At 37.5% G+C, this 18,293-nt stretch overlaps 1 protein-coding gene across 1 annotated transcript in view; it reads right to left on the bottom strand.

Annotated features, from left to right (window-relative positions):
• The window catches only part of LOC149151007 (uncharacterized), a 29,732-nt gene extending 12,906 nt beyond the window's left edge, over window positions 1–16,826 (bottom strand). Inside the window, exon 1 of the mRNA XM_089443027.1 lies at window positions 16,557–16,826. Within this exon, the coding sequence (XP_089299153.1) occupies window positions 16,557–16,826 (270 nt within the window). The remainder of the gene's footprint in view (window positions 1–16,556) is intronic.
• Between the last annotated feature and the right edge of the window lie 1,467 nt (window positions 16,827–18,293).

The following is an 18,293-nucleotide window of genomic DNA, read 5'->3' as shown; positions in this document are numbered from 1 at the left end:
AAGGTGAATCTTTGTTATTGCAAGAGGTTTGTTACTGAAGCATCTATTTGAGTGATGAGTTTTTTTACCACAATTCTCAGACGGATGAAGATGAAAACAATGATCTTTCACATGGCAAACTTGATTACAATGTTGGCATCTGACAATCTGTGGTTGCTTTGGAATAGCAGCAAGGTCTGAAACTGAAGACGAACTACCATGAAGAAACCTAACACTTTGAAATTGAATGGGCTTGGAATAGCCTGGAATATGAAATGACACCTCATTGTCATATCCGAGGCATGTTTTGTGCTTGTTACTGACAAGCTCTTCCCAAGGTCTGATGATGGACTTGAGAAGTGCAGGTTGAATTTTTGCATCTGGATGCAAATCTACTCTTGTATTGGGTATTGTATCATCCTCATTGATCTGATTAGTTTTTTTCCGTTGATGGGAATCCATCTCAAAGTAAAACACAGGATTGTTTTTAACAAAAATCAGCTTAGAATGATGTCTACCCTATAACTCATCTTGTTGTAATTGAGATTCAAGCTGCAAAAAATAAATTTTTTCTTTTACATATTGTAGATAGGATTTAATGTCAGAGAGAGAGTCTTTGCTACTTTTGACTATGTTATCAGCAATAGATATAATTAGAGTGCTTAATAACTCTAATAATCCATGAATTTTTTCCATTATTCAAACAACCCAAGTCAACAAATGACCAAAAATGTACTCAAAACTAAATGTGCTCAGTGATAAAAAGGGAAATCCACTCAAAATAAGAATAATCCCATTACTATTTGAAGACTCCTCTCAAATTCAAAGAATATGAAACAATGCCACCATGAATATAAAGACCACTTTTAGCTTGGACCACAAAAAAATTAGCTGGTATCCAGTCCTTCTAGGTCACATCATAATATCAAAGGACGTGCAACTTGTTTCTTAAAGAAACAACTTATTTAGCAAATGCACATGGAATTTTATCAATTGATCTTATGCCTTCATTTTATTGGAGTCAAACTCCAACGATAACTGCAATGCCTCATGATCTTGAATCAACTCCAACATATGTCATATATCGTGCACAATAGCCTTGAATGAAACATTCAACCAAGCTCGCATCACCAAGAGGTTGTGATACATAAACAAGCTTCCGCGTAGTCACAATATCCAATAACACAACCCTGTGGTTGACTCGCTCTGTTTAACTCGATATTGAATAGAAACTATCACAGTTCCCAAACTTTATGTTTGTAGGCTGTGTGGAAGGAGATTCTTCTCTTATCACTTTTGTGACAACAATTAATCGAACTCGCGCCCTCCTCTCACAAGGCTGCAATAATAACCATCATACTAATTAAACAACGCTAAGGAACTTCTGCTATGAGCCAAGCTTATTGTGCAACTACATTCTTTATTCAATTTGTGTTATAAACAAAATCAAGTAGTAGAGAGTAATACAAACTAATATAGCACAGATAATTCACATATAAACCATTACTTATATAGAAAACCAATTGAAATATATACTTAACCAACCCAAATGAATATAATTCATTGCTTCAACACACATACCAGAAGGAGCTTCAATGCATTTTTTATGCACATAACAAAGGAAGAATCACACTGGTTCAACACAATACATTCACCATTCTAGGATTTAATACAACCCAAACTTTTCAGTCTAAAAACTTTTTGTATTCCCCATGAGTTCAAACACACCTTCAACACATATATACAAGTTTTTTATCACACCATTCAATGCATAGGAAATTCCAATGCACTTATAAAACAGGGATGTTAACGCATACGACGACCATCAAAGCTTCAACGCATAGATATGCACAAGAAGAGACATTTAAGAGTTATGCATAGAGAATTCAATAGAGAATTAATGCATTGTTCAAACACAGAGCCATTGCAACGATCAACGTACACAAATATGTATGAGCAATGCACAAATATTAGGGTGTTAGAGCAATGGTACTGGGAACAGAGTCGTCAGAAAGGAGTTAAAAATGTCAGTCTTTCTATTTCTCTAAGAGAAGGAATGAATGAACGTGAATTACACAGAGAATATTCCAAATTTTTATCAGGTTGCAAAGACAACGACTATTTCTGGCAAAAAACCAATAGATAGTGTGACAGGTAGATATATTTAACAATGGGGCAGAGAAACAATTTTTGAATGAGTGTGGGACTAGAGTGACAAATTCGAGAGAAGAAGAATTGACTGATTCCTCAGAGTGGTGTAGCGGAAATAGATGGACCCTTCACCAACTCTCTCGGTGAAATCCTAGCAAGCATTTGAATGCTTCCAGAAGAAGTAACATTGCATGCACCAGGGTTCGCTACAGTCATCGTAGTGAGGAATGACAAGATCATTCAAACCACCACTTTTATCACAGCGCAAGGTGTAACAGTCAAACTAACATATAAATTGGTAACCCTACAACATCTTATTCATTCACAGGGACAAAAACGAGGGAAAAAGAGATGGCATAGGTGACATGCACATAAAGGCCACAAACCAAGTGACTCAAATTTGAGCAGGGCAGGAAAACACCTATTAAGATACCATGTTAAACACATACATGGAATAGACAGGATCTGAAGGATAATCATCAGATGCCTTTATTATTCATAAGATATACATTTACAATACATTGTTATGACCGTTGGGTTCATATTCCAAGGTATCTTGGACTCCCTTTGACTATTCAACTTCCACACCATAACCCTTAATAGATTATGTGTCCAACACCAACTGAGTCCATCCAAGGATATTCCAAAATAACATCCTCCCATTTGTATCTACAACATAAAAGTTTGAATGTAACACATATTTATCCATGGTAACCAGCAAGTCCGTAAATATTTGAATGTGCACACCATAAATGTGTGTGCTTGCAATATGTTGTCTTGGAACTTGCAATCTTTTGACCACTTTCATAATGATGAGGTTTTGCTTGCAACTAGGGTTAATAGAAACAGTGACATTCTACTTGTGAATACATTCATGAACCTATAATATGGAGAGATTAGAAAAAAATAAACCCTCATAGCTCTCAGTATTCTTCTTCCTAGCACGAGACCACTTGGCCAAATGGACTTTTTTCAAATTCCACATCAAAAGGTGCCCCCATTTGATTACAGTCAAGTGATTTCAACCATATTCGAGCCTCATCTATGAAATTAGACCATGGGTAAGCTGTCCAAGTTGTTGGGTATTTTGACTTTTGATCTTATATGTATTCTTCTATAGTAAGACCATCAACTTTTCCTATGAAAATCATCTTGTTGTAACCCCAAAAATAGAATGAGGCTTTTATTAAAGAATAAATCACTAACTTTGGGGTGAAAATATTCACATGGTCACAACTCAGCCAATATAGCTCGTAATTCTTATTATAGCCTATTTTTGGAAATGGAATGGCCACTCTGCATCTTGTTATGCCACTAGAATCGCAAGATGGGAACTCTATTATTTAAGCACTGCAAACTTTCATGTTGTCACAAAAAATTATGAAAAATACTTGATTTTAAATCAGCGAGATCTCCTCCTTCCGAAAACTGATTCGAACGATTTTTTTGTCTTTGTATATTCTCTCGAGAGGAATTCAGGTTTACGATTAATTTCTAAAAATACTACACCAAATCTCCAGAAATTGACTTGAAAATCATCACCCACTATTTTTTGTCGAAAAAAATTCTGAAAAATAGCTTATTTTAAATCAGTGAGATCTCTATATGGGCTTCGATTCAAATGATTTTTTTTTTTGAAATTGTTTATTTTCTCGAGAGGAATTTAGGTTTGGAATTATTTTCTGAAAATTATGCACCAAAATTTTTAGAAATTGATCTGAAAGTCACCGCCCACTATTTCCCAAAATAAAATCCTGCAAAAAGAAAAAAAAAATCTCCCCTCTTTGCCAAGAAAAGATATCTTATACCACTAGTAATAAACCTACAGATATAATAAATATCTAATAAAATAAATCCAAGATCCAATCTGAGAATAACATAAAATGCTTCACTCTTTATTAATAAAAACCCTTGATGTAGGGTAACACCATACAATCACTCCTTAAGGAGAACACTCCAAAAACCATGTGTTTGTCAATACAAAACAACATTTCTGTTATGAAACTAGCTCACAAAAAGATAGAAAAGATAGATCAACGCCTTAGAAATAGGCCTCTTCGAGGGGGCAACCTCCTTTACATTACACAAATGAACAATTCTTAGATGATTCAAATGACAAAACCTCTTTTCTATATATAGGAGTCTAAGGGTCACAATATGATCAAATCTGACCTAACAATAATAATATAAAGGCACAAAATAACAATAGTGGGAACAATAGTGGGATTCTATGGGGCACAATAATAACAATATGGGGACAATAAGGGCACAACAATAACAATAAGGGATACAGCGACAATAGTAATGGGGGAATCACTAGTATTATAGGGGCCTAACATGCCCCTCTCCTTCAAGAAAGTGTTGTCCTCAATGCTTGAGTAGTTCTAGATGCTTCTGTATAAAATTCTCATCCTCCCATGTGGAATCTTCAATGGGTAAGTTCTTCCACTTGATGAGATACTCTGAAATTGATCGATTTTGTAGTTGTCGATTTCTTGTTTCTTTGACTACTTCAGGTTCCAATATGATTTTTCCTTCCTCATCAAGTTCTGGCAATATATTTTGAACTAGAAGCTTGTCACCTATAACCGTCTTTAAGCATGAAACATGGAAAACTAGGTGCACTTGGGAAGCTGCAGGAAGCTCCAATTTGTTTGCCATACTACCTATCTTTTGCAACACCTTGTACGAACCATAATACTTTGGTGATAATTTATTATCCTTCTTAGCTTACTTGAGGGACATTTGTTTATATAGCTGTAGCTGTAGGAATTCCCAATCACCTACATCAAAACTTATTTCACTGCAATGTTGATCTGCCTATTGTTTCATTCTATTCTGTGCCAAGGTGAGGTTATCCTTTAAGAGTTGGAGAACCTGTTGTTGATGCTCGATGTGATCTTCCACTGCTTGAACCTTAGAATTTTCTCTTAAATATGATGTGATGGATGGTGGATGATATCCATAAAGTGCCATAAATGGGGTCATTTTTGTTGCAGTATGGAAGGAAGTGTTATACCACCATTCATCTAGAGGCAACCATTTGACCCATTGTGTTCATTTATCAGATACAAAGCAACGAAGATATCCTTCTAAACATTTGTTTACTGTCTTAGTTTGACCATCAGATTGAGGATGATAAGATGAGCTATGAGCTAACTGAGTACCAAGACAAGAAAATAATTATGTCCAAAAATTTCCAGTGAAAATGGGATCTCTGTCGCTTACAATAATCTTTGGGTTTCCATGTAGCTTTTGAATTGTTTCCATAAATGCAGTAGAAACTGTACTCGCTTTAAATGGATGAGATAATTCACAAAAGTGTGCATACTTGGTAAGTCTAACAATTACCACCATGATAACACTCTTTCCTTCAGACTTGGGTAAACTTGTGATAAAATCCATTGAAACATCCTCCCAATGTTGGCTTGGAATGGATAACGGTTGTAATAGTCCTGGGGTCTTAATTGTTTCAACTTTATTTTGTTGGCAAACCAAACATTCCGCCACAAACTTTTGAATATCTGATTTAAGGCCATCCCAAAAAAAATCCTTCTTAACCCTGTGGTAGGTTTTTAGAAATCCTGAGTGCCCTCCTAAGGGAGAGGTGTGCAATTCCCTAAGAATCTTTTGTTTGAGTTGGGAATTCTTACATAGGTATAACCGATCCTTGTACCATAACGAATCATTTTTCCAACTAAATGTATCAGATGTACTAGGATCTTGTTTTATCTTTTGAATGAGTGCCCACACTTCCTCATCATTCTTCCATTCATCCCTTGCTTCATTTATCCAATCTGGTTGGATAATAGAAATGGCACAAAGAAATGCTTCCACATCCTTGTCCTTTCTTGAGAGTACATCTGCCACAACATTTTGCTTCCCTCTTCTGTAGATGATTTCAAATTCATAACCCAACATCTTTATGACCCGTTTTTGCTGCTCTTCTGAAGATAATATTTGTTCTAAAAAGTAGTTAAGACTATCATAATTTTTTTTTACCTTGAAGTGTCTTCCCATTAGGTAGGGTCACTATTTCTTAAGTGCATGTAGTATTGCCAACATTTCCTTCTCATAAATAGCTTTGTGTAAATACTTTCCTTTGATTGGACGACTTTCGAAAGCAATGGGTCTTTCTTCTTTCATTAAAACAACACCAATTCCATTTCCTGAGGCATCACATTCCACAATAAAGGTTTTTGTGAAGTCCGGTGTAGCTAAGACTGGTGCTTGGCACATTGCCTCTTTAAGATGCTCAAAGGCCTTAGTTGCTTCTGGAGTCCATGAAAATGAAACTTTCTTCAATAATGTTGTTAGAGGTTCTGTTATTCTCCCATAATTCTTAACAAACTTGTGATAATACCCTGTCAACCCGAGAAATCCTCGTAGATGCTTTATGGATGTGGGGATTTTCCATTCCTAAATGGTTTTTAATTTTGCTAGGTTCTACCTTAACACATTCATGAGATACAATATGACCCAGATATTCCACCTCTTGTACTCCAAAGAAACATTTGGAGATTTTTGCATATAATTTTTCCTCCTCTAATAGTTTGAGCACCATGTCAACATGTTGGACATGATCCTTCCAAGACTTGTTGTAGATTAGTATATCATCAAAAAATACTAACACAAATTTTCTAAGGAAGGGTTTGAAAATTGAATTCATCAAACCTTGAAATATAGAAGGTGCATTAGTAAGGCGAAAAGGCATGACCAAAAATTCATAATGACCCTCACGAGTTCTAAATGTTGTTGTTGGAATGTCTTCAGTCTTCATTCTGATTTGATGATATCCTAAACGAAGATCCGACTTGGTGAAGTAAATTGATCCATGCAATTCATCCAATAATTCATCAATGATAGTAATGGTAAATTTATCTTTAATAGTGAGCTTGTTGAGCTCCCTATAATCTGGACACATGCGCCATGATCCATCCTTCTTGTGAACCAATACTAATGGAGCAGAGAAAGAACTTTGACTAGGTTGAATTATACCAACCTCTAGCATTTCTGCAACCATACTTTCAATTTCACTCTTTTGGACATAAGGATATCTGTAAGGCCTGATGTTTGGAGGAACACTTCCTGGAATCAAATTAATAGCATGATCATGATCACGAATAGGTGGGAGATCTTTGGGAGTCTCAAATACCTTGGAATGATTGTCCAAGAGTTTTTGGAGATCTGGAGAAATGGATGATTTCGATGTGGAAACCTCTATTGAACATAATTGTGCAATTATGCCTTGTTTTTCTTTCTTTAGAACTTTTTTCATTCCGTTAGAGCTAATTATCTTTCCCGTTTTCCCTACGATACCCCTTAATTCAACCTCCTTTCCTTCTGAACAGAATTTCATGAAAAGTTCTTGAAAATTAAAAGCTATTGTACCCAAGGATTGTATCCATTAGACTCCTAGTACAACATTAGCACCACCCATTGGAATGGAAAGCATTGTTCTATTCAATACATATTCTCCCATGGATAGCTTGATATTATGGCACTTTCCTGAGCAATTTATGGTTCCTCCACTTGTAACCATCACTTGACACTCTGGTGCTGGATATAGAAAGCAATTCAATTCCTTGGCTATCTTACAATTAATAAAATTATGGGTACTTCCGGAATCAATCAACACTATTACCTTTTTCTTCTTGATATGCCCTTCTATATTGATAGTTGGAGGAGTGGTAATTCCAGCCAATGCATTACAAGATATGGTCGGATTCATTTCTTCTTTTTCTATGGTTTGTTCCTAGTGTATATCCTCTTTTTTTGACATTTATTGTTCATTTTCTTCCTCCTCTCCACAATCTATGTAAAATAATTTCTTCTCAGCACACTTATGACCTTTAGTGTATTTGTTATCACAACTGTAACAAATCCATTTTTCTCTTCTTTCTTCCAATTTTTGTGGTGTCAACCTTGTAGGTTGTGGATGGCTAGGGGCAGCAACACTTCCATATTTATGATTGTGAGTGGTAGGCTTCCTTGTTGCCATAATTTTGCTTTCCATTTTTCTTGCCAACCTGAATGCCTTCTCCAATGAATCTAGTTCCAAAAGGCAAACCTCATGTTGGATGTTATCTTTTAAAGTCCCTATGAACACATCAATCCTATGCTCCTCTGGAATATCTTTTACCCTTATATTCAATTTTTGGAAGTCCTCAATGTGCTCCATCATTGAACCCTTTTGTTTGAGATTTATCAATTGGCTAAAAAAAGTGTTGCTTTTTGTATCCTCATAATGTGCTATCATTTCATCCACAAAAATAGCCCAAGTGACAATTTGTTTACTAGAGCAAAGCCATTGATAGCATACAAACTGATTTGGTTCCAAATATAAAGTTGCAATGCCTTTTGTGTGTTTTGCACATTATGGAGATCGAAAAATTGCTCCATCTGTAGTATCCATGTTCTGGGATCCTTGCCATCAAACTTCCTCATATCGATCTTTGGAACATGGTGGTTCTTTGATACAACGTTAGAGTCTATGAAATCATGATTAACATTTATTTTATTCTCATCATGAGTTTCCTTTACTACCCTTTCGCCATTAGTAAGCATTTCTTGTAGAAACTTTGTCAAATCTATCTTCAAATCTTCCATGCCTTTCTTTAAATCATCCATCTTAGCTTCCATGCCATCCATCTTAGCTTCCACGCCGTCCATCTTAGCTTCCACATCATTCATCTTAGCTTCTATGCCTTTCTTTAAACCATCCATCTTAGCTTCCATGCCATACATCTTAGCTTCTACGTCTTTCTTTAAACCATCCATCTTAGCTTCTGTTACTTTTTGTGCGAGTGAAATTTGTTGCACTTGGTCTCGTAATTTTGATATATCATGTTACATTTCTTCCTCTTCTTCATGAGTCATGATATAGCTTTCAGGTTGCTTACTAGGTGTTTCCATTTTCTTTCTTCGGGGCATCAATTACTGATAATAATGCTTCACTATGCCCTTTGAATTCCTTCAAACTAAATTTTCAAACCAAGCTTATGCAAAAATTTAAAAAAAACTATACACAGTTTTTCACTTTGTAGGAGCTCGATATTGAATCTGATGTATCTCTATAATTTTGGATCCCCAAGGTATGAAATTTCTTCCTATTGTAACCCTATGAGTAATCTTTCTAACCCCGCAAGTATGATCAAGTTTGGATTCTCCAATGAAGAGTTATGCAAAATCTCCCACGATGACCTGAGTATAGACTAGTTCAGTAGAGCGAACTTGTACGACGTGTCGCGATTAATTGTTTCAACCTTAGGTTCTTAAAATGATATCCAAAAAACTACAGTTTGTTCTCTTTCTGTAACTTTTTATGAAAATTCAATATGATGCTCAGAGAGAAAGTTATGACGATTTTCCCAAGGTCACATGTTTGGAATGTAATTCGGGGGTCTGCAAAAACCCTAAATTCGTCAGATTATATCTCCGAAAATATACTGAAACAAGATATGAAATTCAGGCCTGAGGTTCAGACCGATTCCATCTAGTGGGTTTTTTTATTATCTTCTGAAACTTTGTAGCAAAAATTCCACGATGACCTGTTTGGAGCATATAAACCCTAGAATCCAAAGCTCTGATACCAAATGTTATGGAACCAGCTCATAAAAATATAGAAAAGATAGATCAACGCCTTAGAAATAGGACTCTTTGAGGGGGAAACCTCCTTTACATTACATAAATAAACAATTCTTAGATGATTCAAATGACAAAACCTCCTTTCTATATATAGGAGTCTAAGGGTCACAATATAACCAAAGCTGACCTAACACTAATAATATAAAGGCATAAAAATAACAATAGTGGGATTCTATGGGGCACAATAATAACAATATGGGGACAATATGGGCACAACAATAACAATAAGGGATACAACAACAATAGTAATGGGGGAATCACTAGTATTATAGGGACCTAACAATTTCACATCTATTCCCTTCCTATCTTTAACTATATATAATATTCTAAGATCTAAAACCTTAAAAAACCCTAACTACTTGTGGTCCCTTGCGTAATGCAGGTTAACCACTTTATTTATTAACTATATCCCATTTATTTATCATCCTTAACTAAACTAACTGATTGTGCTCCCTTTTTATAATGAGGGTCAACCACTTACAATCATCATTAATGTGAATAACCACTTACGGGCTTTATTTACTAAACTAATTGTGGCCCTCTTTTACATCACAATATGCCCTTGGGTACCCCCTTATGTACCCCATATTATCCACCCCTTGGTATACTTTAGGGGCAATAAAAGGAGTTGGAGTTGCTCAGAGCCACGTTGTGTTGAGTGGTGTCGCACACATGCATAGAGGTCACCAAAAGGCAACCAATGCAAGGATTTCTCTACTAACAGGTGACAAGGGAGATCGAGGACTCGTGTAAGGGTCACTACCATAACAAGAGTGGGTTGTAGCCGCTAAAGAAAAAGGGCTGAAATGTTTTGTAAGCCAACAAATAGTTGCTAGAGTTAGCAAGTGTACAATAAGTTTTAGCAAGTAGTAGAAAAACAACAGTAGTCACCTTAGGTTCGTAGTGTTGGAAAATGTAGCTAGTTTCAGTCTTCATAATTATCTTTATACTTATGAATTTGTATATTTTTGTAAAATGAAGAAAAATAATTATTATTTTCTAACATGGGTTTCATACTTAAGTTGATTTGTCACTAGCTCAAGCATGTTCTTCATGCTTCTAGTCAAAAAGGTATTTTGCATAAGTCTTGAAGTAAAGTCCCATTTGGACTTTGAAAAGAAAATGTAAATAAAAAATTATTTTGAGTTAAAATGTCATTTTTGTCCCTACAAGACCAAGTCAACCCTACCTCTTCAAGTCAGCCCAATTTTGGGTAATTCGACCTCCTCATATGTGTATATATAAGAGTATCTCGACCTCATTTGAAACACACACAAACAAGTTCAATCTCTTGAGAAAGAAGGAAGAAAATTAGTGAAAAAGACAAGGAAGTCTAAGTCAAGGAGAGAGAAATTTAGGTCAAAGAAAAAGAAAAATATGCCCTTAAACTCCCACACATGTGAAAATTTCATAATTGTAGGCGGGAAAAATTGCAAACCTTGTTGTAGTTCTAAAATTTTGTTGCATGTAGGTCGAAACTTCTATTGCAGAGGTTGAAGTCTGAAGTTTGACTAGCTTTGGAAGGGTTTGACTATCATTGACTTGAGGAGACATTGACTTATTGGAAAATTATGGAAGGAGGGTTGACTTGGGGCTTGTGAGTGGAATTGGTGATCCGAACTTAAACAGGAACGCAACAAATTACATATATAATCGTAAACACAGAGATGCAGCAGAAAAACACTTCATTTCATTAATAGAAAAATACTGAACTATGCTTACAAACAGAATGGAAATAAGATAGTTCATGCGATGGTAGCTTATCTCTAAGAAGATGTGTGGTGGATCCATGCCTCTGAATTGAGTTACAATGAGGCTCAAGGGATTTTTTATTATTGAAAAATAAGGGAAAACCCTAAAAAACCAAAACCCTAACCCGAGGAGATGTAACACCAAGAGTTTATGGGCCCCGTTGGGGTTAGTTGGGTAGCCAACTTCCCGTGGTCGTAACTTGGTCATATTATCTTCGTTTGACATGTATGATACCTCGTTGGAAAGATCTCTCCGAGGACTAAAGCTTTTAATGTTATTTCCATGGCAATCTCCAAAGGAATTTTTCCAAAAAAACGTCGTTTAGGGCCTCAAAACAGCTACGGAAGTTCAGAACCCGAAAAACTGCCAAAAATAGTAAATTGTGCTACAATTAAGGAAACATATGAAACTGGCGGGGGGGTCTAGGTGGAATAGGCGGGTGGCCACCAGTATCCATCTGGATCACTTGGTCTTATATGAGTTTTGGATTTCTCATTTGATTTGATTCTATAAGAAGAGAGATATTTTTCTGGGTTTTCCCCTTTGGAGGGGTTTTTCCCTAGCTTGGAGCCTATAATTTGTGTCCATTGTCTTTTATGATCTTCATGGTTTATGATCTTGATAATTGTTTATTGAAAATAATCTAATAAAGAATAAGAAAAATCTCTAAGATAAGCTCACAAGTAGTTATTAAGGATAGGAGAATTGTTTAAACATTGCCATACTAGATTCTCCAACATGGAATCAGAGTTGAGGTGAGAAGAAGACAACTTGAAGATTAACATTGTTTCCATAAGTGGAAGACATCCATTGAAAGACATAATTTTATAAAAAAGACACAAGGTAAGGTCTTAAGGAAAAATGACCTGTCGACCTAGAAGGAAGAATATTATAAGCACTCATTGAAGGCTCTCTTGTGCACTCCATCATCTTAAAGAAAAATATCTATCTTGAAGGCTCTTTTCTATTGAAGGATATATTTGAAGTCTCTTGAAGGTTGTTACACAACATTTTGTCATTGTCCCTGTACTCCCCGTTCCACGATTCTAGAGGACCTCTACAGTGAACCATACATGTTTTCCCATCATGAAGAAACTCCCATCATGTCCCTCTTCATGAACAGAACAATCCCTTTCTACATTATTTCCCAAGAATCTTCCTTTTACCCCAGTTTACAAGACCAGTGCTAATGACCCATTTCCTCCTCGCACTGATTTGAAGAGATTAAAACCAAGATTAGCGTTGTATGGCACTACTGAGCCTTTTCTCGGTCGTGCCGATCCTCTTTTGACAAGTTTTTTAAATATGGAGTTGAAGCTTTCAGGTCTAGAAGCTTCGTAACAGAAGTCTAGTAAATGATTGGGCTAGATGGAGCCGAGGAAGTTAGTTTGGGATCCTTTCACCTATTAATATGGAACAAACCCAAGATATAAGGCCTCTCACATGATAAGAGGAACCATCTCCCCTCCATCCAAGCTATATAAACCCCTCCTTTTACAAGAAAAACTAGTTTCAATCTTAGTATTTTTGGAGCTTGAAAAACCAACAAGATATTATAGCTTGTAGCTCTCTAGTTTATGTTTGAGGGAGAATAGTGTGTTTGGTTTGGTTTGAGACTAAAGGGAAGAAGCCTTAAAACTTCCATTGTTAGGGCTATCCATGAGATGCTAGCAGAAGTGTGGAAACCCGGATACGTCGGAGGAGACCAACAACATCAAGGCATTGGTTATAATCTCTTTCTGAACTTATATGAATACAACTATTGATTTATTTCCTACATTAAAGTGTTATCTTATATTTTATGGCTTAATGTTCCTTTACCTGTTAAGTAGGTTGAATGCAATTTGTATGTTATCACGTTTGTTGTTGTTGTTTGTTTTCTTGTTTCAGGTATTTGAAGGAAGGAAACAAAAAGTAGCTGGAGTAAGGAAGCAGGATCATCACCAAGCGGAATAGCGTTCTAAGAGGTAGGCCCTCTTATTTGATTCTAGCTTAAGGAAGTTTTCCATATATTGTTTTTTTGTGGCTAGGCCCGCTCTCTCGGGCTAGAGGAATTATTTGTGTCCACACAGAGAATTTACCTGCACCACAAATTGGCGACTCCGTTGGGGAGCCAATCCTTCTGTTTGATTGATTTTCATTTTATGGTTTTGTGTGAACTTTTCTAGTATCACCATTTCCATTTAGTTTTCTCTTCTTTTCCTGGTTTACTACTCTGAGTCTGAAATTTACAGTGGCAAGTCTAGTTTTAGCCTTTGAAATTTTTTATTTTTTTCCTTGAATACTCCGTCAGTGTGTGTATTTTTCTGACAGTAGCGCTGATCAGCGCGAGTTGCTCTAAAGAAGTCGCGTCAACCCCCTTCTGGCACTTGTTTTCAGTTAGGCAGTCGCACCGATTCCTGTAGGTGAAGATCAGGGTTTCCCCTAGATCATAACCAGTGTGTCTTGCCCTCTTGATTTTTGCCTCTTTTCTTGTTTTGACTATGTTCTCCCTGACTAGAAAGCTCCATTAGCTTGGTTTATATTCTTGTTTGGTTTTCCTTTTCTTTACTTGGTTTCTTGAGTCCTTGGATGGTTTGTGGCCCTAGGGCATCTAGGTCATCATCCATTCAGCTATTTTCATGCTCAGCAAGTCAAGTTGTTGGTCAAATTGCTCCTTGCATTTCGTTTTTAGTCCTTTTGTTACTTTGATTTCCATTTAACAAGTTTGAATAGTTTTGTTTGTTGATTAAGCGTCTCTTTTTGAGCATAGATCACATTGATCATCTTATTTTGGTTGAGTCTTTGCATCATGAATTTGGAAGGAATTCTCTTTTGTGTTTTGCATTTGCTGAGGTTGATTGTTTTGAAAAAATTTCATTGAAGTGTTTGTAAAAGATTCGTTTTTATCATTTCATTGAAAAATACATAATTCTAGTTTGCTGAATCAATATGTTACATTAGATAGCATCATTGAAGACTAGAGTTGCATTGTCATTTGCATTGGAAAATAAATGAATTCTCTTTACTATTGAAAGGACTACTTGAAGTGTGTTTGACATGAAAGATAGGAATTGGAAAGAGTTTTTCATTTTTTTTGTTTTCAAAAAATGAAGTAATGAATAGGTCATTTTGCTTCCAATTGCTTGTTTGATTGCCTTGAGTTTGTTTGCTACTCTCATTAGTGTAAACAATTCATCGAATTGAAAGGGTCTTGTCTCATTTAGCTACATATGGGAGTTTTTCGAGTCACATCAATAAGGCCTAAAAACTGAGACATAATTTCAAGATAAACTTTAAAATGTATTCAATTAACCTAAGGCGCATTTGAAACCTAATGATCACATTTAGAAGGTCTAGGCTAGAGACGTGTTCCGGCGTCTTTAAACCTAGTAGTTGTCGTTTGCTTCGGCACTAGACAACGCTAATACGGACTTGTGCTCCCCATACCATTGCGTATATAAAGGAAGACCCCACTAGATTGCAATCCTTTATCCATCAGAAGCCAAGTCTGCCACCTTGTAAACGTGATACACCGAACACAGCATTCGGGGAGATTGCATGCCCATACTTCTCGGTTCATTGGGAGGTATTTTGCAGTTCACGGTTACCTGGTAATCCTTTTTGCCTATATTATCCTGAGTAGTCATTTTGATCTTTTTGACTCCTTAAATATAAAATATCATACAAGCTCTTGTCCTTTCGAGCTCGTTTCAAACCGAAAGTGATAGAGTCACCTTTGCTTTTTTCTTGACTCTTAAAACATGAAAAAGCATCAGTTTGTTTTTGCATCTTAAAAAATTGTTGCCCACGATCATATAACATTCTTGTTAGTCTTTTTCTAGACCACATCATGTGTATACCTTTAAATACATTTTAAAAGCCTTGGAATCAATCTCTCTCTTCTTGTTAATTGAGACAAAGTCATCGTGGTTGAACCATCAGGTTCGCCTAGTTCCTCTTCCTCTCCTCTGTCTGAAAGATCATCTAAGGAGCCTTTTCCTGAATTGTCGCAGTCACTTGAGGACCAAGGTGTTGAACTTGGAATTGTTCTAAGCATTCAACCTTTGTCATCTCATCCTCCCCCTCCCTCAGATACTAGGTCACTTTCTAACATTGGTCCGGAATCTCTGGATAATCCTATCCAGACTCTCGAGAGTCCGCCAACTTCTGAAGGTCAACTAGGACTGGTTGTTTATCCTTTGAATCCTTTGTTCGATCCTATTGTGATATCACTGAAGCGTCCGTACATTCCATATGATCAGCAAGGTGTTCCTTTGGAATTATCCCCTCGAACGTCTTCAATAGTCTGTCATCGTTTGTTTTCACCCATGGAGTCAGAACGCAAAATCCAAGTCTCCTCTTTGGGTCACTCGGAGGTTTCCACTCCACACATTGTTGATGAACAGGAATATCCTTTCCCTCCTGAAGGTTTCCCTTACACAGGAAGCATTCTAACCAGTGTTCATCCTGAGTTACCGCATAATTACGTGACTTTAGCTCAGTTGGTTTCAAGTACTCCTAATGCCTCATCGCTATATCACAACCCTATCTGGTCGTCTGACGCTATGCCTACCTTAGGTTCGTTCATTCAAAACTCAACCTCCCAACCGATTGTGCATTCTGCAGTTACTTCAGTTCTGGTGCAACCCACCATTCTAAATCCTCTTGTTTCATCGGTCCAAGTAACCCATCTGGTTCAACTGGCGATCTCAAGTCATGTCTCTATCAGTTCTTTAATCCCTCTAGTAAGTGGACAGGATGTACCACCGAATGGGGGGAAAAGTCTAAATGTTTCTATGATGTCTGGCATGACAAATTTGAGTGGCTTACAAACTCACATGGTTGGGATGAACTAGCCCTCTTCTGGTGCCATTCTAAACCCTGCTGGTCCTACTGGATCGAGTAATGTCCAGTACCAACAACCGAACCCTGTTGGTCCATCTGGGTCAAGTAACTTCTAGTACCAGTAGCCCCATATGGCTCAAGTTCAGTACCAACCTCCTTATGTTCCATATGGTTCACAAGTGATGGTTAATTTGACTTACATCCCTCATCCTGGACCTTATGTTCAGCCTGGTCCATCTGCCGCACCTGGTGGATATGGCCAAATAAAGTTCTGGAACTTTCAAGGTGTCACTCCGAGAACTGTTCAAGTACCCTTGCAGCAGCAAGGCAATATTCATTGCAGCAAGGGCCATCCATACAACAGCAAGGGCATATAATGTTGCAGCAAGGACAACTGCAACAACCACAGGGGCAACCTTTACAACCGTTGCAGCAAACCATGCAACCACAAATGAAGTATGTTCAGCCATCCTCCCAGCCTATGTCCTCACAAGGTCAACCTCTACAACCGTAGGGACAGCCTTTACAACTGCAAGGTCAGCCCTTGCAGCGACAAGGTCAACCCAAGCAGCAACAACCCTTATACTCATATCAGCAAGGTCAACCTTTGCAAGGGAAACAGGTTCAGAATCCTTTTGTCCAAGGGAAGCAGGCCCAAAATCCTTATGTCCAAGGGAAGCAAGTGCAAAACCCTTATGTCCAAGGGCAACAAATCCAAAATCCTTTTTTCCAGGGACAACAGGTTCAAAACCCTTATGTTCAGAGGCATCAGGTGAAAAATCCATATGTCTAAGGTCAATAAGCTCAACAACCTTTTAACCTGTATGTTTCTTATCAGCAGCCTATGGCTGGACAGTTTCAAGGATTTCAAGGTCAGAATCCTCCCTACGAGCATGGTAACCCACAGTGGGGACAAAATCAAATGCCATATGGACAAAACCCTCCACTATGGGGACAGAATCCTTACCAGCAGGGATGGGTTCCACCAGTTGGGCCCTTTTATCGGCCTCAAATGCCTTTCAATACCCAATTACTGTTCTTAGCTACATTGGAGTTGTCAGATGTGTCTAGGCTCATGAATGACCTGATTCTTCATTTGCCATATTGGCCTCCAATTCCATCCAAGATCCCGAGTGATTGTCTGAAGTTTGAAGGAAAAGAGAAAGAGGATCCACAAGCCCATGTGATGACATATCACCTCTGGTGCTCCTCGAATTCCTACGTTGATGATTCCATTCATCTTTGTCTTTTCCAACGAACTCTTACAGGTGTTGCAGCTAAGTGGTATATCAAGTTGCCTTGAAATACCTATCATGACTTTAACACTCTCGCCATGGCCTTTCTCACACATTTCCAGTTGTCGGTTCGCTATGAAACTGGCACCCATCTTCTAACGTCACTCAAGCAAGACACTGCGACCCACATCTCCGATCACATCCATGAATGGAGACGTAGGCGTCGCCTAATTAAGTTTGAGATTGCTGATCATTTGTTGACCGAGTGGTTCACCAAATAATTCATCAGCAAAATTACTGAGGACATTGCTATGGGTGGATGCGTCACTGAGGAACAAGCCATCACGCGTGCCCAGTATCTAGACCTTGTCTATTCACAATCTGACACGTTATATGATATGTTACCCGATGCGCCCAGACCATCATTTGATCTGGCGACATATACGTCCCCAACTACACCTCCTGTTGATGGATTAATTGGTTCAGTAACTTAGACCCCCGAAAAATCTTCTTCCAAATAGAAGTCGGTCTCCAACACTGCTTCCAATGATTTCTCTCGCAATTCACCAGGCCCCAGTAAAACCTCAAAGGTTCACGTTGTCTAGTCTACCGCAGTGGACAAGCTTTGAAGGTAAGAAGACAGGCAAAGGAAAGGGTAAAGTCGATGCCCCGAAACAGGGCCCTCCTAAGTCGTCTACTAGT

The sequence above is a fragment of the Pinus tabuliformis genome, chromosome 9, assembly GCF_031772625.1.
Source record: "Pinus tabuliformis cultivar Carrire ecotype Pingquan chromosome 9, CPIR1, whole genome shotgun sequence".
Taxonomy (NCBI): Eukaryota; Viridiplantae; Streptophyta; class Pinopsida; order Pinales; family Pinaceae; genus Pinus; species Pinus tabuliformis.
This window is presented reverse-complemented; position numbering and strand designations above follow the sequence as displayed.